Source organism: Pezoporus wallicus, unplaced genomic scaffold (assembly GCF_028554395.1).
Source record: "Pezoporus wallicus isolate ANWC-B61680 ecotype Strahan unplaced genomic scaffold, APGP_CSIRO_Pwel_v1 contig_229, whole genome shotgun sequence".
NCBI lineage: Eukaryota > Metazoa > Chordata > Aves > Psittaciformes > Psittacidae > Pezoporus > Pezoporus wallicus.
Genome location: NW_026638360.1, coordinates 2,392,377 through 2,417,687, shown reverse-complemented (window position 1 = coordinate 2,417,687; position 25,311 = coordinate 2,392,377). Strand labels below are relative to the sequence as shown.

The 25,311-nt window shown below is 41.6% G+C and overlaps 1 protein-coding gene and 1 long non-coding RNA gene across 4 annotated transcripts; one reads left to right on the top strand and one right to left on the bottom strand.

Moving 5' to 3' along the window:
- Nucleotides 1-170: 170 nt before the first annotated feature.
- On the bottom strand, nt 171-10,721 carry PDZK1 (PDZ domain containing 1). Its single transcript, XM_057410483.1, has 9 exons — nt 10,583-10,721; nt 6,805-7,016; nt 6,251-6,503; nt 5,168-5,304; nt 3,706-3,901; nt 3,259-3,455; nt 2,571-2,765; nt 1,416-1,715; nt 171-439 (listed from the first exon to the last, which is right to left on the bottom strand). The coding sequence occupies exons 2-9, from the start codon at nt 7,012-7,014 to the stop codon at nt 362-364; spliced, it is 1,566 nt and encodes a 521-aa protein (XP_057266466.1). The 5' UTR covers nt 7,015-7,016; nt 10,583-10,721; the 3' UTR covers nt 171-361.
- LOC130599761 (uncharacterized) lies at nt 9,808-24,325 on the top strand. Of its 3 annotated transcripts, XR_008972301.1 has the most exons (7): nt 9,808-9,861; nt 10,088-11,118; nt 16,709-16,853; nt 17,081-17,185; nt 21,108-21,206; nt 21,877-22,213; nt 24,134-24,325. It is a non-coding gene; the product is annotated as an uncharacterized LOC130599761 (long non-coding RNA). The 3 variants fall into 3 exon arrangements; XR_008972303.1 differs by lacking the exon at nt 17,081-17,185; XR_008972302.1 differs by lacking the exon at nt 24,134-24,325 and having other exon boundaries at nt 21,877-22,389.
- The last annotated feature ends 986 nt before the right edge of the window (nt 24,326-25,311 follow it).

Sequence of the window (25,311 nt, the reverse complement as noted above, 5' to 3'; positions counted from 1 at the left end):
CTCTTTATTAAGAGCTTATCCTTAAAAGGCTAAGATGCTTACGAATAGAAAGCATTTCTGCCTTCTGCTGCACTATACTTAATTATATATATAAAGTTATCTAAGCCTTTACAGAAGGAAGTGACTAACTGCCCACCTTACAAGGCAGAAAGCAATGAAGTACAATTGCAGTGTGTTAAATGAATGCAATTTACACTGAAATGTTTACTTAAGGCAGCTGGATTTCAGCAAGAGATTGCAGTCCTTTACAGGTATGGCACTCCCAGGAGTAGTCAAGTTCTGGGAGGTGTAGTAGCAAAGAATGAATGAAGAAAGAGGATTTGGAAGGTTTCTTCTTTTGTTCTTGGCATAGTTTGTTTCCTCACAACTTCGTGTCGTCACTGTTGTCACTGTCTGCTCTTGTAGAGGCAGCTGATTGTGAAGAGGAGGATGAGCTTGCCTGTAGAGGAGTAACAAATACGTTCTGATTATTTGCAGTTCGAAAACATGCTTGATATGGGTTATGAAGGACTCCTGTTTTCATCTGCACTAATCATGTACTTATTTGGATGGCAGAATGAGCCAACAAAAGTGATATTTTTTGTTGTTGAAGCGCTTTTTGGTTAATTATGTTTAGAGAGAAATTTGTTCAATAGAGATTTCCTACTATTCCCCTCGCTGCTGAATTTGCACACAAAAGTGTTGTTAACCTTCTTTCTGCTGCACAGTGCAGCTTGGAGGCTGAAACTTTTACACAAACTTGGCAGCTGGACATTTTCAGACAAGGCTAACGAAAAATGGACAGGAGGCAGCATCGGTCTTACTCTTCCTTGTCTGTCTCCTTTGAATGATCAGAAAAGAATATTTAAATGTTTTAAGGCTGACCACACAGAGGATTCAGAATGACTGTTTCAAGAAGAAATACCTTCCTGCTTTTCTGACTTGTCATGCTTCATATTCTTTCTAATGGCATGAAGTGAGTAAAATAAATCAGCGCATTTCCTAGAAAATGCCATCGTACCCTATCAGTTGCTCTTTCCTCTACAAAAGGATCTGACATATTTCACCTGATTTTCCCAAAAGTGGTTTATGCTTTTCTTGTGTATTTAAGAACTTTTTCCCCCTGCATGTTCAGGATTGTATTGCCTGTTTCCCATCTTCATCAAGGATTAGTGTATTTGGATTATCTTGTTCCATAAAACCTTTTGTATGTGCATTCTTTCTGTGATTTAATTTTGCATTAAAGATACTCACCTGTGTTATGTGTGGGGAAAGGAAGAGTTGTTTATGATAATCAGACTACAGCTTCCCTTGTAATAACATGGACTGATTTGTAATAATCCAGGCTCAAGTTAAAAATCCTAGCACAGGAATACGAGTTTTTTTCCTGTTCCCTAGGTGATTTCTCAACATCTACTTAAAGCAGTATTACTCACCCTTTCCCTTGGTTCAGATGAGTTTCTCTCTGGTTCTGATGGATGGTTTTCTGTGTAAGCAGGAGGTTCAGAAGTGTCATAGACTGGATCTGCCATAGAGGCTGTGATGGGAATGTTCTGGTCCTGGAAGTATTTGTAAGCATCTTTGCTGCACACCAGTAGTGTTAGTCTGTCACCACTATCTTGGATTCTTTCCACCACTTTGTCATAGGATTCATTCATCACATTCACGCTGTTCACTTCCACCAAGAAGTCGTTATTTTCCACACCTGCTGTGTCAGCTGGTCCGTGTTTTTTTACCTGCAAAGGCAAGTTCAAACTGTAATACTAGCATAAAACTTGGAAAGATGCATTAACAACTGATGGTTAGTGAGGATATTGTGTTACTATTTTCCTTACAAGACAACAAAATACAAAATGTTTATGCTTTCTTTACAAGACAGCAGAATAAACACGGGGAAGATTTGTGGGGCAGAAATGAGTTGGGACAGACAATAGGCCTAAGCATGATAAACATGGAATCTGCCAGTTTGGGACTTAAGATACATCTTGATTTTGATAGACTTGTAGAAATGTGGCATGGTGGAATTATGGACAGGTGGAAAAACAGTTTTCTTAATTATTTGCAAGTCCCTATCCAGTAAATTTAAAGTTAACTTTACTATATTAAAGTTACAGTAAGGTTACCTCTATTATATATCCTATCCTTATTACATATCCTTAGTAATGATTGGAACGCCTTCTCTCAAGAAAGCTAAAGGCACAGACGTGATTTATTTGGGGTTCGACTTTTGCCAGCTGTGGAATTCAAAAAAGAGTGGGTAGAGCAGGGTGAAGGTGTCTCACGCTCAGGACATTCTACAGGCAAAAAAAAAATATCTATTTAACATACCAATTTTAGCATGCTGGTCTCATGAATAAAAGCAAAAATGATGCAAAAGCTGCATTTCCCTTTTGTCTAGACACCTAACAGCTTATTTTTTTATCTTGGTCCTACAGTGTCAGTATGACTAACAGTTACAGCTTTTATCTGAGCGTGCTGGAGAAGAGACTTGTCTTGTGTGGCTTTTCCTGAAGGCATTTGCAGGACCGAAGGGAGGAAGTTGGCTGACAGACTACTTGGGCCTTTCCTTGTTACTCATTCTACATTAGTACCTCATTGATGAACAGTCCAGGCTTGTTCTTAATCATGTTTAAACTGAAGCCAAATCCACTAGGCCCTTTCACCATCTTGCAAATTCTTGGCTTGTGGTTCACATTCTGCTCAGTGTGCAACTCCGCTCTTTCCTCCATTTTAGCTGGAGTTGAATCTTGTGCTTTGTAGTAGTAAGAGAAAGGGGAAATCTGAGCCTGAAAAAAAGTCACAAGTAAAAAGGCACAAATAAAACTTTGTGAAATCTGTGTGAGGCTTCATGATCAAAATGATTTGTTTGAAACTTTTTTAATGACTAAGACTTGAGCTGCAGTGAAGAGCTCTTTGTTAGTAATTTCTGGCTGAGTGGAAAACGACAGTGTTGATCTATGTGAGAAAGGAATTTTGTTACTCGTTTTGTTCATAAATGGTTACACAGCCACATAGCTCTAAATTTGCTGTTTCAAACTTCTAACCTTTCTTGTGGTGTGATTTGTTCTAGCAGTGACTAAAAACCTGGAAGACGCCAAAAATTTGGGTGTTTTGTGACTTGCTGTATGAGTGCAAGGAGAGTTGCTGTCATATGGGTGTATCTTAAATGTTTCCCACCAGTTGAAGCGTCTGTCAGAGCAGACTGGCTGTTTTATTGCTGCATATGTCTCTTCCTACTGATAAATTATCATTTCTAAGTAGTAGTTTGCATTTTCTTACCAGTTTATACATGGCATCAGTCTCCTTATCCACTACCAACAGTGTGGTTTTTGCTTCAGACTGCTTAATTTTTCCCACTACATTTTCATGGTCCAGACCACGCACCAGCTCTCCATTGACAGCTACTAAGATATCATTGTCTTTGAGACCCGCTGTGGCTGCTGGGCTCTCAGCATCAACATCCTTGATTACATGATCTAAGACTGGAAGGGAGAAAAACTTGATGTGAAGGCTGGTAAGTTAAAAGACATTAAAATGCATGGAAAACCTGATTGTCAGAATTGTATGGTCGAGACCATTTACCCTCGTGCAAGTCTGTTTGCAACATGTCTATAGAGGACTTCTAGATGACCAGTGAGAAGCCAAAAGAGAGTGAGGTCTGCAAACCTGGTACCAGAAGCAGCTCTATAGCAAATGTCATGGTCTGTGTGTTAACTCGGTTCTTACCACCAGTATTTTGTTCCATCCGTAGGTAAAAGCCATAACCATTTTCTCCTGTCTGGATCTCAATAAGTCGTGGTTTGAGGGGAAGCAATCTCAGGCTGGCACTCTCTTTGCTCAGTACCATCTTCTGGCTCTTGTAATAGTGGTCTGTTTCTTCATTTGAAAGTAGAAACATAACACGATTCTCAGACTTCTTTACCTGTGATAGTACACAATGCAGTCTTGGATGTCACCACTTCAACAGTACGTGGGAATTGTAGATACTTTGGTAGCTGGTGTACTGATACATAGTGATGTGTGGGTGCTGTTGATGAATGAGCCATAAGGCGTAGGCCATGGTACCGTAAGTTGACTACCCCTCACTCCCCATCCAGTCAGAAATTTGGGCCAAGATAAGACCTTGGGTATATAAGATCTAGTACATATATGAAGAAATATTACGAATCTCATACTGTGTTCCTGACCTTCAGGCAATTAGCTGTAGAGTGCCAAGAGTGTGGCATACAGAACCAGCAAGAATCCAGTGAGCCTCAGTAGATAATGCTTGGCTTATCTAGATATGGAACCCTACAATATAGACATATTGTGCCATCTATATGCCTATTTTAGTTTACAGTGACAAGAGTCAAGTTTCTGTCACTCTTCCATCTCCCTGTATTAACTGATTCTGAGTATTTTCTTGTTTGTTCAGCGCCTCGGAGTTCATCCTTCTCTTATTCCTTTATAGTCTAAAGGATGCTCTTTTAAACTCATCTTAACCAGCATCATTCTGCTGCTGCTGTTACAGTAGCTCAATAAAACATGGGTATTGCACAGTTCCATAGTTAGTAGCATGCATTGGACTGTGATGTTGGAATTCTGGAGCATGTACTGCCTATCTCATGGCTCTCTGAAATCTCTTCAGCTCCAGCTGTGTTTCAGCAGTGCCAACAGTGGAAGCTGGAAGCCTCATTAGCAATATTCTTTGCAGCTGAGGCCAGGTAGTGAAATTACATGCACAGTAGTTTTCATTAGTTTTGTACTTCTTAACAGGAGAAAGGAACTACTGTTTAAAAGAATGAGTTTTCCCTGTTCCGTGCTGACTGTATCATCAGAGAGTTCCCCCTCTTCCTGCCCTGGAAACCACATTTGATGACTTGCCCTCTTACTGTTACGAGTATTTCCAGGACTTTTAGGAGCAGAGCATGATTTATTTAATAGTGTTCCTGGCAGCGGCACTCTTCTGTTATTTAAAATTCTTTGCCCTGTCCTGATGGCTTTATTTATTCAGAGTCAGTTCAAGAGGCTGCTTGACAACAGAGCCAAAGCAGAGGGGGTACTCTGCTGTGTTGACGATACATGAGCAGTAGCTTCCAGGATTTACTGTGAAGCATTCAAATCAGCCAGACCTGCCTCTTCAATAACCCTAATGGGTTGCTGTGAAAGTGGGCCAGAACAGAAGATGAATCAGTGTACAAACAAATACCTTTTCCACCACTTCCTCATGTGTGTCATTTTCCACATTTTTTCCATTGATTTCAATCAGGCGATCGTTATTTTGGACACCAGCCTTTGCAGCTGCTCCTTGTGATGAGAGCTCTACTATGAACAACCCCTTCTGTCCTAAAATAAATGAAAGCTCATTATGCAGGGCAAGTTGCTGACATATGCCTGAATTTAATGGTTAAGGAAACTCGGTACTGATGACCTTAGAGACTCCTGGACTCTGCTTACATGCAGATTACAGTGACACCACAAATCTTAGACATACCTCCATCTCTCTTATTCTGTCCTGAAAAAATCACTTCTGTGGGGGTGGGGGAGGCATTTGTTCGCTATCTGCAGCTCAAACAATCTTTCGTTTATCAAGAGTCCTAAAGGGGAGCACTGGATTTGATTCTCACCTCCTCCCCCTCCCAGTTTGAAGTGAGGAGCTGCTTTTGGTGTTGTTTTATACATTTCACAATTTACTGTGTTTGAAAGGCTTACTTGTTTGGTCTTTCAGTTATATTACATTTTGAAATATCCTCTGTAGAGGTGATGCTCTCCAGAAGACTTCCCTATTCTGTTAACAGGCCTTGGAAGAAAGTTATATGTGAAGGAGGTTCAAAATCCCTTGCTTTCTAAATGAAATAACTTACAAATTGGAAATGTGTTTATTACAGCTGTCTAGAACTTTGTCTGCTGGTACCTGAGGTTATTTGAAGGAATAGAACAGGACTTGATGTAGCATCTTGAGCGTATATCTGGTATTTAATCAGGGACTGCAAATTTTATTTTGGTATGTGGGCTTAGATAACAAGCAGACAATAGCTTATTCTTTTTATCTCTTCCCTCTACTCCCCCATCTTTTCTCCACCCCATAAGAAATGTGGTCCTTGGAAAACCGTGCACTGCATATGCTGTGCAGAAAAGGGCTAGTGGTAGACCTGACCTCATCATGCTTCTCACTTTCTGTCAGCAAGAGCAGTTTGTGTGTCCACATTGGCCTCCACGTTAACTGTGGGTGCCTCTGTCCCTGCTTGCCGTCTCTCTCTATACACGCCATCTCTTCTCACCAGGCTCTCACCTTCTGTGGTTTTCAGAGAGAAGCCATAGCCTTTCTCTTCCTTCACTAGGTAGCAGAGTCGGGGTTGTGGAACTGCGGTGATTGCTCCATTGACCATGGATGGTGGGGACTGCTGCTCCTGTTGCTGTCCTGTTGACACTTTTTGACCAAGCTCTTCCAAGTTTAGTCCTTCCTTTTCAGCCTTTTGATAGGACGCATCATCCAGAACAAGTAGTACAACAGAATTCCCGCTGTTTTTGACAATCTCCACCACCTGTAGTGGGCAAGGCAAGCATGTGCTAGAGCAATTGACCTTAAAACATTCCCCAGGAAGACTTGCACCATCTATTGTTTTTGTTGTCTCATCCCTGTGCTTATACACTGTGGAGGCACCTCAAAGACATTTCATGCCCATGGTGGGTAATGAATACTGTGGGGAGATTCTCAGAGCAGTTGACTTGGCTTTTGGATTTCCTAGCTGAAGATGTCATAACTGGAATAGAAAGCTTCACATAGTGGTATTGGTTCTGGGTAACGGGGAAGTGGTGTGGGTACAGGGCTAAACAGAGAAGTACCTGTGCATGTTCTTGCTTGTCTACAAACACACCATTAACTCTGAGGACTCTGTCTCCATCCTTCAAGCCAGCCTTTTCAGCTGGGCTGTTCTTTGCCACGTTCCGGATGAGATGTCCTGCTGTGTCTTTCTCAACACGCAGGTAGAATCCGTAAGTCTTTTGGGGTGTTTTGGTCACTTTACATTCTCGGGGCTGGAGAACAGAAATCATCTCTAGCAGACAAGATGGAAAAGGCATGTGTCAGTAAGAATAGTAAGCTTACCTAGTTATGCTCACTCTGTATACATACAGAGAGTTTGCTTCAGAATTCTTGGGTTTTTGCTTCCTGGGAAATCCTGCTGTGCAAAGCTGAAGCTAGTTAACAAGGACAGGGAGAAAAAAACAATCCCCTTTCCCCTCCTTGCTTTTCTTGTCTCCCTATCTCAAATGAAGTTGAGCAAGATGCAGATCTGGAAGAAAGAAGTTGTCTGCCTGTGACAATGTGGTGAAAATTGAGGTGAGGATTTAATACCTGAGTTAAGTCTTTGAGAGGAAAAATGACGGCAGCCCAAAAGTATTGGAACATTGTTAGGAAAGCTGTGTGACAAAACAGGATTTCACAGAAGCACCGAATGCTCGGGGTGGGAAGGCACCTCCAGAGGTCATGTGGTCCTATGCCCCAGCTCAAGCAAGGCCACCTAGAGCCAGTTCCCCAGGAACCAAGTCTTGATGGCTTTCAAATATCTCCAAGGAGGGAAGCTCTGTTACTTCTCTGGGCAACCTGTGCCAGTGCTCAAGTCAATCTCATAGTAATAAAAAGCATCCTTATGTTCAGATGGAGCTGGCTGTGTTTCAGTTTATGCCCATTTTGTTCTGTCACTGGTTACCACTGAAAGGAGCCTGGCTCCATCTTTGAACCCTCCCTTCAGATATTCTTATACACTAAAAAGTCTCCCCTGAGCCTTTGCTTCACCAGGCTGAGCAGTCCCAGCTCTCAGCCTTTTGAGTGTCTCCAAGGATGAACACTCTACTGGGCAACCTGTACAGATGGATGAGCAGCTGGGAGCAAGGAAGAACCTCATTGGCCTAACCCGCCTTTCCTGTTCTTAGTTATTTTAGCTAAACAAAATTAAGTTTTGGGAAAGACATTGTAGCTGTGGTGTTATTTTTAATGAGCACAGGGTTTGCATTGAAGGGTGGAAAGCAAGGACTATAAAGGAACTAGGAAGACCCTTGTCTATGCTTACAAAGCTTTTTTTTCTTCTAGCTGTGTTCAGTATTTCTACATCCCAGTTTTCATACAAAATGGTGCACTTGCTTTATTTCTGTGCCCTTTAGGAGCTACTGATAGAATCAAAGTTCTTGGAGCTCTCCATGTTTTCCTCTGCCTTTGAGTCCTAATTAAATACTCTGATTCCATTATGAAAAGGAGCTAACAGGCTATTTCACTTTGGTATTTCATTATGCATGAGGTTTGGGTGAGATGTGAATGCAGGTATTGTGAGGTCTAACAAAAGTGTAGAATATTCAGGCATACACCTAGTGACAATGTGAATGTGCCATCAGGTAATCGCTTGCAGGAGAGGTAATTTAATACTGCCTGGTCTGTGTGGAACAAAACAGGAGTTGAGACAGTGCGCTTCTCTTGTAATTCTCACATAAATCCTGAAATGACCGTAAAGCCTCAATTTGCTGCCTTACTAAAGCTTTATCTCCATCCCTGATGACTTTAACAATGACAGGAGATGTAATCAATGTAAAAATGTGACACTGTGTGAGAAAGGAAAGAAATTAAATTGGGTTCAGCAATGACAGGCTGCTGAAGTAGTAGTAATTTGAGTCAAATGATTTCTCAATGAATTTGTGACAACTGGAGCAGAATTTCCAGTCGATGTTTCCAGAGTGCTATGTTAATTCCACAGAGAATTTGAGGCCAGCTAGTTAAAGAGCATACTTGATGCTGCTACCAGATTGCTGTTGGGCGGTGACCTTTGTCCTCCAGAGGTTCTGGAGCAAATCCTCCTAGAAGCTGTGTTAAGGCACATATGCCAAGGGCAGAAAAGTGTTTGGGATCTGACAGCATGGATTTACTGATAATCATAAAAGATACCTGATGAACCCTGGTAACTTTACATAATGAGTGGACTGGCTCTGTGATGGGCAGAGAGCAGTGAATGCTGTTCACCTTAACTTTTGCAGTGACTTTGATACAGTCTGTAATACAGTCAATGTAGCCATTCTGGTGACACATGTACTGGGTAAGCAGACTACTAGATGATGCAGAGAATTGTCTGGGTCACTAGGTTCAGAGGGGTTTGGTCAGTGGTGTATAATCCAGCTGTTGGGTGGTTATTAGTGACATTCTTTTGCTATTTAGAGGGACCTCAGCAGGCTGGAGAAATGGGCTGACAGAAACCTCATGAAGTTCAGCAAAGAAAAGTGAAAAGTAATCTGTGCCTAGACTATGCACAACAATACAGGCTGATTGCTGAATGGCCAGAAGGCAGCATTGCTGGGTAGCACTCAAGTACCCAGTTGAATGTGAGTCAGTGATGTACCTTGCGGTACTACAGCCAGCAGGTCAATGGAAGGGATCATTCCCCTCTCTTTGGCACTTGTGAGACCGCATGTGAGGACTGTCTCCAGATTTGAGCTCCCTTAAGTAATTGATACATTGGGGCTAGTCCACTGAGGTGATAGGTACACATAATGTTTAAGGAGACAGAGAGAGCTCGGTTTGTTCAGTCTTGGGAAGAGAAAGTAAAGGGAAGATCTTATTGATGTCTCCAACTGCCGAACTGGATTGTTTAGAGAACACAGAGCCAGATTCTTAACAGTTAAGAGGATGAGAAGCAACACATAGACTATGGCAAGGGGAAGTCTAATTAGACAGCCATAAGGACAGCTTTTCATCTTGGGGGCTGTCAGATACTGAAACAGGTGCTCAGAGAGGCTGTGGATTTCCCATCTGCAGAGATACTTACCTGGATGGGGCCCTAGCAACCTGATCTAAGCTGGTCTGCTGTGTTGCAAAGATAAGCCATTAATCACAGCCTAATAAATACTAAGAAAATTACTGTTTGCATGTAAATATTTCTATGCAACTCCATGTTTTTTCTTTGTATCACCTGTGTGACTCATGTGGGAACTGGGACTTCTTTCTTTTCCCTTTTAAGTAGCTGGGGTCAAGTCCTTCCATGGTAGCAGCCTACTACAGAACTACCTTTGTGGTTACCCATACTACAGACTGTTTGCTATCAAAGCTAAAAGTGCATTGTTGAGTTTAAATGGGCAGCATATAGAGCAGTATGGATTTGTGGTGGGGGTTTGGCACAGATGCCACTGCAGCTGGAGAATATGGGGAATTTCAGCATACAGGATAAGAAGCCTGCAGATCATGATTCCCTTGTTCCCCTTGGTCAGGTGTCTTATACTTTTTTGAGTGTCTGTAGTTGCACTGGGACTCACTCACATAAGGATGGGCTGCCTTTACATTTGGCCATTGTTGGAATGCATCAGACTGCACTGATAGCAACTACAATTCAAAGCAGATTTCTTGACAAATGCTGGAAATCTGTGCTAATTCCTAAAGTTAACATGCAAAACCAGTGATACACAAAGCTGAAGAAACAGTAGGCTTATATGGGAAAGGTTATTCCTTCATATTTAGAAATGGAGGGAAGGTTACACTACACTGCATGCTACTTTTAATCCATGAAAGCTTTACATGCAAAATTATTTGGATTATAAAAAGGAGTTTTCTAAGGGAGCAGGGTTTAACAAAAAAGGAATATCTTACCTGTAGGTCTGTGTGGAGCAGCATTCACAGGAATTCTCTTTTGCTGTCCCTCCTGTGGCAGTATCTATAAGTAAGGCTGGACTTTGATTGGGCAAAGGTTGATTTAGAAGATTATTTATTTAACCAAGATTCACTGAATATGTTCAACACCTTGATAGGCTGCCTTGTCCTTGCTTGCAGAAGTGCTAATCACATGCATGTCTTGGCAGCTTTGAATTTTGCTCTGCTTATAAAAACTTAAGTCAATGAGGTCATCCGAGGCAAGCCTGATCTTTACTCTGGGCAAGAATCTTCTCCAGCTATAAGAAATATCTTAGCAGGAGCAGGTTTGGATTGTGGTGAATTGACCTGGGCCAGCAGCATTTGACTGCAGATCAAGAGGTTACTGGTTCAAATCTATACATGTTAGATGCCAGGTAAAGGACTGTGATGGGTTAACCTTGGCTGGCAACCAAATGCCCACTGAGCTGCTTTTGCTCCCTTCCTGTACAGAGCAGGAGGGAGAAAATAGGATGAAAAGGTTTGAAGAATTCAAGGTAAGGACGGTAATTGGAAGAGACAGGAAAAGAAAAAAGAAAGGGCTTGTGCTGGAGGGGTGTCTCTGACCACTGAGGCCATCACATGTGTGGAACATGTAGCGTAATCGAGTGACCCATACGTGTAAAGTTTTCTTGGGATAGAGAGCAGGGGTGGCTGGGCTATCAGTATTGTGAGGCCTGACAAATTGGCTATCCTGGACCACTGCTCTGAACCTGACAAGGCGAGTGCTATGTATTTACCATGTGGAAGCGTCTACTGAGTGACCGAAGACATACCCTGTAAACCATACTATTGCCTGAAATGCAATCCTGAGCCTTGAAAGTCAAATGCTGTGTCATGGTACTTCAGAAAGAATCCAGCCAGACAGTGCAACTCATTTCTAAAAGAACCTTATACAATCCTGGGTCAAGCAACATGGCATTGATTTGGTCCATCACGAAACCTATCACCCACAAGCCTCTGGAAAGGTTGAACAATACAATACTATGTTGAGAGCACAGAACACTGGGGAATGGAAGCAGTGGGATGTAAGTACAGCAGAAGTTGCTTGTATGGTCAGCACCAGATGATCTACTAACTGCCCTTGTTCTTGGTAAGATACCAAGGTACTTAATGAATTGACCGTGCACCGCGCAGATGGGAGCACATGCAAGGATTACAGGTCAGCATACAAGGAAGCAGCGCAGCATTTGAAGCAAAATGGAATTTTTTATTGTACTACCACTGTGATAGTGACTTGAGGTCATTTCAGGTGCAGACAAGAATTTTCAGGAGTAAGGTGTTATACAAATTACCACGGTGCTGGCAGAATGCTGTAGAGTGGTATTGTGGAAGGGTGTAGTTTCAATAAGTGCAATTTAGCAAAGTCTTGCTCTTTGCCAGAATGTATGTGGGCCAAGTCACTCTTGGCCCTATTTTGGAGACAGACATGAGGAGAGTGGGTACCCAGTGGTGCCAGGATGATGGTCCTTACTTAACTTACTTATTCACACCTGAAGAGTCTATACAGGAAAAAAAAAAGATGTAGCAAATCTCTGGATCACTCTGATATTGCTTTTTTAAAGCTGTTTTGCTTTGGTTTTTTTATTGTGACTCACCATGACTGTGTTAAGAGCTGGTGAAGAAACCACTTTCATGGCCATTCTACTGGATGAGAGGAGCAGAAAACAGAGCTGTTAATGAAAGACTGGTGAAGTAGACCTTTAATGTTTGTAATCCAAGTGCAAAGTTACAAAGTTCAGTCTACTAAAACACACCTTTTGTTATTAACACAGTTGTACAAGAAGTCCAACCCTAAATTTGAATGAGTATAGTTCATATGTTTGGTTCTGAGGATAGTTATGCTCAAAAGATATGTATCAGTGCTGGCACTGTTCTATTGACAAAAGGTTTAAGTGGCTACTTTGCTGTAAATGCATTCCCTCACTTTAAATATTTAATGATAATAACTATATCAGCCACAGCTGAACCTTTTTTGCCTAGGTGCACGTACACCCCTTAAAAATTGATGTAATGAGGATTTCCAAATAGTGCTTGTTTACCTACATATATATATATATATATATATATATATATTGCTTGCTGCATCCTTGCTTGCTGCATCCTTGCTGACCACGAGGTCACTACTTCCCTTGCAGTGCCATCCTGTTTGTTATGAATCCAACAAATAGTTAAAGAAAATTCATTTTCAAATGCAGTGTGTTGGGAGGATACAGGCTTATTTGTGTCCTCTGCTGACTCCAGCTGAAACAATTGTAAATCTGTCCCCTACTCCCTGCAGAACATCATGCCCTCGCAGCTGAGCTCTGCAAAGGTGGCACGCTTGGTCTAAGCCACCACAGTCCAGTGTATTAACAAGAGGCAACATCGCTTTCAATTTATATTAATATGCAAGGCTGTGAACTGCAATAGCTGAAGGGCTGTGATTTGCAACCTCTGTCAGGTAGAGATATGCTCCCTGAAGAAGTTGCTGTTCCCATCCAAGGGGGCCGCGGCCTCTTCAGCTTTCCTTCCACAGCTAAATCTGAAAGGGATTGTGAATCAGAGCCTTGGACTGTTTTAAGGTCTCCTTCAATAGAGTAATAGGAGGATATTCTTAATTTGTTCTTGTATTTAAGCTGTTAAAAATCAGTACAATGCTTTCCCTTTGTCCCTTACTTTGCCACTGATGTTTTTTGTGCTCCAGTTTGGCAAGTATTATATAAAGCAGCATGTGATTTGGTAATAGGAATATTTGGTTCACTGAAGACCTCCTTAATCATGAGGCAAAGTGCATTTGAGCTACCAAATGAATATTCATCAATCTTTCTGCGCATAGCCAAGTGGTAATTAATTCTTTTTCTTCTGGTGACCACATGCTCCTGATACAATAAAGAGACTCTGAGGAAAAAACGAGGGAGCAAGCAGGAATGGCATTGCAATCCTGCTGCTTTGCAGATGAAGGGGAGAATACCCATCCTAGCATTTTGGCTTTATGTCTTCCTAAAAAATAGAAGAATACTCCACATTTGCTGTCCCTGTGTTTTCAGCAAAAAAAGGTATTCTGTTATCCCCTGGACCTGTCAGTAAGGAATTACAGTGGCAGTCCACTTGTCCTAGGCTTTGCTCTTTTTGCTTTAAACATTGAATTGACTTCCCTAGTGACCTTTCTTACTGGAGAATATAAACTAGAAACAATACTTTCTTTTTTAGCTGTTCTTTAGCTGTTCAACAAATATTCTGTGTTGATAATGAATTTGGGCTTTTAGATGCAGAATTTGTTATCAAGTTAACTGTGAGGTTTGTCTGTATGGCTTCTTTGCTGCCACATCAGGCTGAAGTCAATGTTAAAAAATGGATATTTCTCTTGAAGCAAAAATTCAAGGGTGCTAGAAATGAGGAGTTATGTGAGCTAAGTAGACTTTTCAGTGCAGCTATGTGTTTGTTCATAGTAAATGGCTGTACACATGTATATATATTCACATGCATGCACAGCAATCAGTCTTCCAGCCCGCTTGGATAACAGCAGCTGAAGCTGATTTGTTTAACACTGCTCAAATGGCAACACGTTTGGAATTCTTGTCTTCCTTCTGGCACTCGTAACATGTGGGAAGACTTTTCTTTCCAGCTTTTGTTGTTGGGTATTTTCTGGAAAAGAATTTCTTCAGTTCTGCCTTTTAATTGCTGTATCATTCAATAGTCTTCGGGCACGCAAGATGCTGAGGCATCAACAATAATGCTACAAACGTACTAATCTGGCTTTTTCCACTCAGCACATGGAGCTTTATTTTTCTTTTGGTACACACCCCTATAAAACTGCTGTGGGTTTGGTTTTTGTTTTCTGATTTATGAACAGAATAAGTTACTTCAATCTGTCGTACGTGCATGTTTTGCCCTCTGGAGATGGATTTCTGAATTTGACAGTAGGCTCTGTTCCTTTCCTTCTAGGCTTTTGAAATGTATAAGTAAAGAGTACTATGTCTACTTCACTATTTTCTTCAAGGAGCATTATGAAGAGATGCTTATGCAGTCACTCTAAAGATCATATATTCTTTCTCCAAAAATACAGCTCCATGAGAAAGGAAGTGTCCAAGCCCTAAGGCTTTGACAGCAGCAATTGTGAATTTCTTTCTCTTACCATGTTCCATTCCTCTTCCTTCTGCCTCTGTCCCATCTCGTCCTGTTGTCCCCCCCCAGTCTGTAATCCATCCCAGAAATGCCCCTGATTTCTGTAATAACCTCTATTCAATTTCAGTTTGTCAATAATTTCAGTATTCAATTTCAGTTTGTCAATAAATATATTATTGGGTGGAGACCTGGACTGAGAGCAGCCTGGAAGGGAGACACTTGGGTGTGTTGGTTGATGAAAACCTCAAAATGAGTCAGCTTCAGGGTGCGCTCACAGCCTGGAAACCAAACCATGTTCCGGGCTGCATCAAAAGGAGCATGACCAGCAGGTCGAAGGAGGTGATCCTGACCCTCTACTCTGCTCTTGCGAGACCCTGTGTTCAGCTCGGGGGCCCACAACACAAGAAGGATATGGACCTGTTGGAGCAAGTCCAGAGGAGGCCACAAAGATGATCAGAGGGCTGGAGCACCTTTTCTATGGAGACAGGCTGAGAGAGTTGGGCTTGTTTAGCCTGGGAGACTTTAAAGCAGCCTTCCAGTACCTAAAGGGGCCTAGAAGAAATCTGGAGAGGGGCTTTTTAGCAGGACATGTAGGGACAGGACAAGGGGAATGGCTTTAACCTGCCAGAGGGGAGATTGAGAGGAGCTCTTAGGCAGAAGCTCTTCCCTGTGAGGGTGCTGAGGTGCTGGCACAGGGTGCCCAGAGAAGCTGCGGCTGCCCCATCCCTGGCAGTGTTCAAGGCCAGGTTGGATGGGGCTTGGAGCAACCTGCTCTAGTGGAAGGTGTCCCTGTCCATGGCAGGGGTTGGGACTGCATGAGCTTTAAGGTCGCTTCCAATGCAAACCAGTCTGGGATTCTATTCTGATATTTTATTACCCTAAGGTTATGCTGGAGTAGTGTCTGGAGGGGGAAGGTGCATCAGCCTCAGCAAATGCAAATGATGTTGCTTCACAGAATCCAGAATTATTTTGTCTCTTTTTTTGTATGCCAAAGACTTAACTTCTGCTTCAAGCTTCTTACTGGGTGCATCCACTCTTGCTACAGGAGGGATTTAAATTGGAATAGCATTCATTTGCCATTCTCTCTCACTGAGATCAGTGATCATAATGCAAAGTCTGAATGTAGCCTTGAAGACAAAGAGAAATACTAGTTTCCTGTAGAAGTTTCCATCTTCTCTGTCACTCTGTATTTGCTTTTATGTTTGGGGAACTATTGTGGTCTGCTCTGGTGAGGCTTATATGATGCTTATAACACTGTTACTAGAAATGTGGGGGTGGATAATGCGTGCTCTTTATTAGTTCTTGTCACTTTGTGGCTTTGAAAGGCTTGTTATCTGTTATCACAAAAAGGAAATGGCTACTGCTATGCTTGGCACTGCAGAAACGCAGAATGCAGCCCTTTTCCTGCATACCCATTGAAAACTGTTATTTTAAGCTTTGAGAGGAATATAAATTTAGACACTATCTGAACCAAAGATTAATATGAGAAAAAAAAATGATTTATTTTTATATGGTGTAAAAGCCACTAGAGTTGGTTATGAGATTATAAAATAGTATGAGCTTATAATAATAAATAATTCGTTTAAAATCCCATCCAAACATGCAACAGATCCCATCAGAAATCTTGCCTAAGTACTAAAGACAGGCTAGATCTCCACAAAATGCATCTATGGAATTGAGGTTGGCATGGTTGTAAGAGTAAAACTGTTTCTTGGTGACAGCAGAGCTTGTGTCCCAGATTCCAGCTGGAAAATGACACTCAAACTATCTAGGAAATACCCACCTTCACCGTAGCTGATGGCCTGTGTTCAAGGTCGTCCTGAGTGATATGACTACATCTGGGCCTAAATAGCTAAGTGATCCTGAAATGCTGCACTGGGTTCAGAGCTGGAGCAATGGGACATACCTGCTCAAGCAGAGAGAAGAAAACTATTATCCACAGACAGAGCTGAGGTGACATTAAGCTGTTTCCTTGTGCAGGTCATCCAGAAGTGGAAGGATTTCAAGATCTATGTCACTGGGGAAGCCAGCATGAGCTTGAGTGAAACTTGTATGTGGCAGTAAGCTTCATGGTGTTTGAGTCCATATAGCCAGTGGCAAGATCTCAAGAAGTTCAGCAGAAGTAGTATATTCTACTCTCTTGTGCTTTTTGCTTCACCTTTGCAGGGGGCAGTTGCACTGTTATCTCTTGGTTTTCATTTGTTCTATGCACATGAAAGATTCCCAACAGAGTCCTTTAATGATTTCCTAAACTTAAACCACAACTTTTACCTCAGTCAGATTCTCAGTTGTTAATGGTTGTACTTTAAGCTGCTGCTGCTATGTTATTTCACTGCCATACTTTTTTTAAAGCTCACTGTGTCCTGAAGAAGAGGATGATGGAATAAGAACCCTGCATAATTATATTTACTGCCAGTAAGGTGGAATAATAAAGTAGCTAATGGATGCTTAAATCAGGTAGGCATTTATATTAAGGAAACTGAAACTGAAGGATGTTGTCATCATTTTAATGCACCATGTAGGGTTAACTTTGTGAGTGGTGATAATCTGTTATATCAGTTTGAGGGTTTAATCACTTGGCAATGTTAGTCTGATAATTCATTATTACCCAGTGAAGTCACATATTTAATTAGCTTAGATAACAGAACACTGATTTCTCAGGGTTTGTTTGCTTTTGTGGAATTTGATTGACGTAATTAATTTTATTATTTTGATTTAAAAAAAAGGCACATCTTTTCAGTACTTGGTGCCTGGACCTATTTTCTTTACAGTTACAGAATATGTGTATCTTGAGGTACAAAATTTGTAAGGTCTTTGTGATCTCTTTAAATTTAGTTCTAAACTGCTTCACAGCATGATTAATAAAAATAATGGTCACTAAAGAGAAAAGCCTGATGTTTTAATTCAGTATAGAACTCTTTGGGTTTGATGTTTTGATGGTTTTATTTTTATTCTAGATATAAGAAAAGTAAAAATGACAGCCCATTTCTCATTTACAGAAGCCAACTTGTAAGATGTATAATGATGAAGTAGTGTTCTACAAAAGCAAACCAAACAAACTAGGTCTTAAAATTGAGGTAAAGCAGGAGGGCAAAAAGGGGCCTTTTATCATCACTGAGCTGTAGACCAGTGCATCCAAAATGCAGCCCCTGCCATATGATCAGGGCACAGACAAGCATCTATCTAGCACAGATTACAAGCAGGAGTATTAGAGATCCAGAGTGTCTGGTGCACAGCTGTGTCATGTGTGTTCCTGGTGTGCTTGTGTCCAGCATGGTGAAAGGCGCAGTTCTAGACCACCAAGAGGATACAGCCCCTGCTTCACAGATTTGATGAGGACCAGGCTTTCCCACCCTCTCATTTACAGAGCTGAAAGCTGGAGTTGGAGCTGTCAGGATTTGGTTCTAGGAAAACTTTGTAGGTCCTCTGAAATGTGTTTTTGGAACCTCTTGCAAATACTGAATGTTGTGTCATAGATCAGGTGTTGCCAAAAGCTAAATCTTAGTTATCTTCTGTATATGTTTTCCCTCATGACTATACTGTTTTTCATTTGTAATAGATGATCTAGGTGAAACTGAACTTTACTTTCTCTCTTGCTATCTGAATATTATTTGCATACCACTTAGACAAATCCTGGAATTTACCTTATTGGATTTTTTTTCCATTATCATGGGAATGTGTAGGTGAGGGTGATTGTCTAATGCAGCCTTAGGGCATGTTTTTCAGGGTGTGTATTTCTCTCATGTTGCTTTTTTTGTTTTGGTTAAAGTAGGATGGAAACATTAAGATTTCAATAGCCAAAACCTATCACTGAGTTTATCTTTTGATTTAGTATAAACACATACAACATACAAAAGCTGAAATTGTCTTTTTTTCTTTTTTCTATGAGGTTGCAAAAGGTAGGAAATGCATTGGACACACATTCTGTTCTCTGATATTGTGATCTATGTTTTTCATACCCCTGATTTATCCTTGCCTTGCAATCTTGTACTGAACACTTGTTAACTGTCATATTGAATCTGATGGATTTACTAACACTGAGACATCTGAGGAGATCTCACTTGCCTTAACACAAATGGGCACCCATTCAGATTTATTCAGCAAGCAGAACTTTGCTTCTTGCCTTTTTTATTTATATATTTTATTTTCTGTATGGTTGAAACTGGGGATTTTTCCCTCTGTAAGCCCTGTTTGAAGTTACACGGTAGGTGTTCTAGGGGGTGTTGCATTGCACCCTCAGTATTTTCCTATATTGCTCAGCTTAGATGCCTGTCAAGAATGCACATGCAGCTCGCTTAAAGCCTCCCGAGGCATTTCTCAAATAAAAAAGCTGCTCACTGCTTTATTTCTGAAAAGAAACCTCAGGGATATATTCAGTCTTGCTCGCTTGTGAGTACGTATTCACTGGCTCCACCAGTTACAGGCTGAGTAACTGGGATTATGCTCCGCTGACAGACCTGTTGCTGAATGGGCTTCAAAGAACATGTTGCTTGCTCTGCAGGAGAAGTGATTGCTTTGGGATTGGCATGAGAGAAAGTGGAAGGAGAAGAGGGAAAAAACCTTAGTAATCTTGCTTTGCTCTTTGAATTGTGCACGCTTCGTGCATGGCTGATATTTGTGCCTGAGCTCTCAAGTCAGCACCTATTACAGATGTGGTGGTCTTAAGGAAGTTTGGAAGCAACTCTGGAAACTTACGGCTTTGCCACACAGAGCCTGTACATTTTCAGTAAATGTGTCTGGAACACTGAACTACTTCCTGCTATAGCTGGGATTTTGATTGCTTTAATGAGTTGCAGAGGCTGTGAACTGGCAGCTCCATTCCCCTTGAACTCACCACTATGTTCTATGCGTCTCAAAAGCTGTTAAAAGAGCAACTGAACTCATGCTTCTTGTCTGCACTCCGAAAAGGAAACCTCTTCAAAGTCTTTTAAGTGTCCAAAAATTACTGGGTCATCTAAGAGAGGAATTGTTAGCTAAAGTGGCCTTAGCTGGTAAAAGCCAAGAAGATCTCCTGGTCCTGGATAGCTGTCCTATAACTGAAAGCTTGACATCAGAAAGTGCATGGGGACCCTTTTAGAAAGCCAATAAAGAGCTGAAAGGTAGGTGAAGAATAGGTATTGTAGTTACAAAAACAGAGAAACCAACCAGACATTCAACTTCTTGCAAGTGCAGTCCACACTGTGGGAATTTCTTTGCAGTACAGAAAAGTGCAGATAAATGCTTCATTATCATTTTCACTCCCACCATTTCACCCCCCTCCTCTACCAAAAAGAAGATCTGAGCATACCTAAGAGAACTGATTTAACTCACACGAGTACACAGAGTACAAGCACTGGACAATGTGGAACAACTGAAGTCCTGCAAGGCTTTCTTCCGAGTCTTCATCTAAGGTGTTAGGTGAGAGGCAAAAATATCCCAAACCCCAAGCAAGCAGAAGCAAAGCTTTTGGTTTTTATTTACTTATTTAACCTCAAAATCTTTCAAGGCACCCACCCATTTGGAAAGTGGAGGCCAAGCACACCACTCATGCTTTTCTTCTTCCTAGAACCATACCAAGCTCCATTTGTGCCTGGCACTGGAACATTTCTGAAAGAGCTTCATTTTTCTAGGGAAAGGAAAATCTATATTCTGAGGTGACAAATGAAGCTCTATTGCCCCTTAGCACTGGTCTGGAACAGGAGGATGTTGTGGTAAGCATGATTTATATTTTTTCCTTCAGAATTTCTCTCTTTTTTCCTGACGACCACATCAAAATTCTCCTGCTCCTTCTCAGAGTACAAATACACTTGTGATAGGAACTGAATTATTTTCATCATTGAAAAAGGTATGTCAGTAACCTGTTGTTCTGTACATTTATTTTAATGTCCCGAGACAGCCTGCTGGGAGCCAAGCTCTTGTCTGTGCAAGCCAAACAATTTGATGCAGGTGCCCTCTTGAGAAGAAACAATTCCAAAGGAATTCTGCTTTTAGGAATTTATTGACAGCTGTTGAGTTCACCACAGCCTGTGTCAATAATTGTGTGATTGTGGTCTAAGTCCTAACTTTCAGCTATTTTAGCTACTGCCCTCTGATCCTCAATAAGCCAGTTGCCTGCAACTTGAGTTTACAGGTAGTACCTGTGTGTGTTCTGGTTTGTGGTATCTGTCATCTTGTTGGTTTGTTTGTTTCTTTTTTATCTCTGTCTTATCTGAACACAGAGGGTTACCTTGTGTTTTACAAGCTCATTGCTTCAGGGGAAGGTCCTTGCACTTTTGACTGCTCTGCAAGTGCTAGGAGAGGCTTGCAGCACCAAGCTGAGTGATCCTAGACCTCTCCTCTGTACCATGAGAAGAACTCATGGATAACTGCATGTTTTGTTTTCTTCTCTTTCCTTTTTTAGTGCAGAAGATGACTCAGATCACAGGGTTCCTCGCCAGGCCTGGAGGCAGCAGCCCTGTACTGGTGTTCCAAATGGCAGCTTTGGCAATGCTGGTATCAGGTAAGGAGCCCTGGCAAGGAAAAGCATGCTGTTGGCATTTCCCAAATCCTGTTTAGGAGTTACTTGTTGTGGCAGAGGTGCTGCCTGGATTATGGGAAGGAAAGAATATTTATTGCAATAAGCTTTCAGCAGGGCATGCTCTGCATGATGTTTCTCAGCCTTTTGTTTTCTCCATGATGAATTTTTCCCAGGAAGATGGAGGCAAAACCTGGTCCCAAAAGAGCAGTATTTTGAGCCAATCAGTATTTTCATATTATCTTTCAATGGAATAATTCAATAATTGGTGAAAGCAAAAACCTTCAAGTTGAAGAGAAAAAAAACCCCAAAATATCCCTCTCCCCTGATGCTTTTGCTGCCTTTTTTGAAGAAAGGATTATCTTCTCAGCTTCCATTTTTATGAAAACAAGAAACTTTATAGACAATATTCTGTTTGTGTAATGCCTCTGCCACAAGGTCTGTGATAGGAAACAGATTTTTCTTCCTCTCATATGAGTGAAAATGTATTTTTTTTATTATGGTACCTGTTATCCTGGGTACTCTGTGCACATCTGGAGCACGAGATAGCCTGGACTTTCACAGCACATGAATGAATGGAGAAGTATGGTGAGGGAGGGGGAGCTGGCCTGGTACAAAGATCAGTTCAGTTACTGCCTGCTGTGTTCCACCACAGATCACGGTATGCTGGAAGTGATTTAGGCATCTACCCCAAATTATCTGGAAGAAGGAGAGACCGTGAATTTAAATTGCCTCATCAAGCATCAGCAGGATCAGTCATCACAAATGGAGGCTCGCTGGTATAAAAAACCAAAGAAGCAAAATGAGTCTGGGTTTGCAAAGGACATGGAAGGTTTGCACCACTCCTGAAACTTAAACCTCAAAAGTCACGTCCTCTCTTGCTTCTGAAAATTCAGAATATCAACCAGACAGTGGCCACACTCAATGCAGAGCCAAAATAAAGAACACTGTCCTGACTGCTATGGGCCTCTTTATTAGGGTGAATGTAACAGGTAAGCTCTATGTGTCCAGGAGCTTTCTAGCAGAGGGAGTTGTGAGATCACATCCTTGTCTCTGAAGTGAAATTTCTGCATGCTGAAAACAGTTCATGGAGATGTATCCTCTCCTCCTAGGGTGTGAAACTGAAAATGTTTGCTGCCACGCTGTGACATGTGGAGTAAGTTTCATACTCCTCTGTCTTTTCATCTGTGCATGCTAAATGCAAGACTGACATGTGAAGAATGTTGGGGATTTGGTTTAGATTGGCTGTGGATCTCTCAGAGCTAATGGGAATAGTTTCCCATGGGGAAACTCTGAGCACCGTTACCACAGCTGAAAGGAATAGGGTGAAAAAAGTGGTCTGGGAAAATGTATGTCAGTCTTGGGTTAGCTGCAGGTTTGTCCCAGTTCACCCAGCATCTGCTCTATAGCCAGAGCTTCATTCACAGGTGGGGAAAGTTCTTTTCTCTAAAATGGAGATCTGTGTATTTTCTTAATAGGGGACCTCTGTGTACGCAAACAGTGCAGCCTTATAGCCTCTTGGATTAACTATAGTGTACGTAGACCTCAGGGAGGATTGGTGCTTAGAGGGAGTAGGACTTGAGATATGGCAGCCACCACTGAGTTGTTTTGTTCTTATTGAGGTGATTTATTTTTCTCTTGCTTCATTACTCAGGTTAAAAAGGGATGAAACGTGCAGTGGCAGTGCTCCTGTACAATAATTTCTCTACAGGTCTTAACTGATCATATGGTATGGTGTCTTCTACTTGTGCCAAGTGACTTCAGCTCCAAGCCTCCAGCAGAAGGGAATATATCTCTGGCATAACTAGCTGAGGTTCTCATCTGGTAGTTGTAGTGGTGGTGAGCTACTAGAGCTTTTTTAGGATGGTTCTGATCAGGGGCAGGCTGAGAAGCCAGCTCGTATTCCTTCCAAGCTGTTCCCAGCTTTGTTAAGACATAGGAATTATATCCATCTTTTCCCTTCCTAAAGTTCTCTCCAACATATTTTGATTAAAAATAAAATAAAAATTCAGTTACTTTCCTGCCACTAAGTTTTAGGTGAAAGAAGATGCAGTTCCACAGACTTTTATTTGCATGTTGGTCATTATATCTGGTGTGAGTGTTGTCAATACCACAAGGAGGACAAAAGGTGACCCGAAACAGAACAAAGATCTGAGGATGGATTCTGAGCTGGAGAAGATGTGGACTGTGGTCATGATATCCTGGATAATTTTGTATGCCAAAGGTAAGAAGATTATCTCCATACCTACCTCCCTACCTCCCTATTTCTTTTCTGGGGATAGAGCTTATGACCGATTTTATAAAATCACAAGTCTCACAGGTGGATTTCTGGCACGGCCCTTATATTTAATGACTTCCCCTTTCCCACTGTAATAATTCCATAGAGGTTAGCAGGCTGAAACTCCCCAGGCGGCAGGATGAAACGATGCCAACTAAGTTGCTCTGGTTTTGGTTTTCAGTGATTTTGCAGCAGGTGCAGCAGAGCTGGATTCTGGCCAACATCCACAGCAGTCACCTAACTCAGCGTTCAGTTCATGATCTTGCCAAAAGAGAACGCGCAGAATGAGCACAGGACCATTGTTTTATGGACTTCAGATGCCTCCTGTGTGGCTTTTGGGGAACATGTAGCTGTGTGCTAATGTGACATAAGGTGTCTTGCAAATTAAACACTGAGGCTGAGCTCAGGCAGTTAATTTAGATGTGTGAAAGTCTCTCTTCTCAGCCAGATGACCACTCTGTATAACCTTTGAAATGCAGTCTTGCATCAGTCACTTTTTTACCAAGCTTGTGTTTTACTGATTTGCATTTGTATATTTTGCTCCTGAACACCAGGAGATTTTTTTTCTTTTATATTTTCTTTTTTTTTTTTTTTTGCTTTAATGTGTTCATCTTTTATTTTTTCCCCACTCAAGGGCTTGTGCCGTGAAAACCCTGTCTGTGGAGTCTGGGCTGCTTTGCTTAAACAAGATAGGTTTCCTGAGATACTGTAAGAACAACTTCATTTTATCGTGCATGATGAATATCCGGGATTCACGTTGTGTTTCATGGCTCACTTAAAGCTTTCAAGGGACTTATTTCTGGAATTTCTGGTACTGGTTCTTTGGGATTATTCACATTTTCCCTGTAGCTCCATCCAGGCAGAGAAGGATTTCTTCCTGTCCTAGAACTGAAATTTTCTCATATCTAGTGTCAGTTCTTCCAGTTTTTGCCATCATCAAGGCAATGGATTTCTCAGTGTTGGTACTCTTTGAAATGAAGAGATGGTTTCTTTCCAGCTGTACTTTCTGGAACTTGCCTCCCATATGGGGAGGTTTTCCCTTCCTACTACAGCTCTCTATGTAAAGAAGGGTTTCCTGGGTTCTTCTCTCATCTGAAATGTCTTCTGATATATTTCTAGTCTATCCTCTGTGCTCTTCAATTTGTTCTGAGAGAGCTTGAAGCCCTTATTCAACTCTGGGCAGTCTGTGCTCAAGTGAGTGATGCACAGGAAGCAGGAATGAAGTTATTGTCAAACTCCTTGTTTTGCACACAGAAAGCAAAACCAGGCATGTTTTACCCTAACTGTGGGATTTTTTCAAAGGCTATTTTGTCTGTAGTCTTTTAACTGTCTTGTGTCCCTCTCCCCTTTTCCAAGTATTTATGTAAATTTGCCTTCTGTGTAAGAGGTTCTCTCCTAGTACTTAAAATCTGGTATCAAATGACAAAGGGAAGATGGCTATATCTATATCTGTTTCTGTGGTTACTAAAGCTTGTCTGATGAGCACTTCGGACCACTGCCATGTTTTTCAAGCTTGGACATGTGTGTAATGTTTCTGAATGTCAAAACAGACATGTATCTGCTAAATAAATAAGTCAAGTGATCCTTTATTTCCTCATCACTTTGCCAGGTACCTGACTGTTTAGCAGCTCGGAACGGCTGCAATTGCTGCTGCTCTGGGAGCCTTTCCACCAAAGGCAGCCTGATTTGGGATTCTTGTTGGAATGAACGTGCATGTCGCAGCTTACAGAACCAGCTGCTTAAAGGGCATCCTTGATGCCGAGAAGCAGTAACAAGCAGGATAGAAGTCTTGCTAGCTGGGGGAAGGGAAAG

Bases quoted from the DNA above. Each gene is read 5' to 3' on its own strand.
- PDZK1 (XM_057410483.1), bottom strand. From the start codon at position 7,014: ATGATTTCTGTTCTCCAGCCCCGAGAATGTAAAGTGACCAAAACACCC. The intron at 6,504-6,804 runs GTACTTCTCTGT...TGCCCACTACAG, and splicing joins ACAAGCAAGAACATGCACAG to GTGGTGGAGATTGTCAAAAA. The intron at 2,766-3,258 runs GTAAGAAAATGC...ACTTTTTTTCAG, and splicing joins CTGATGCCATGTATAAACTG to GCTCAGATTTCCCCTTTCTC.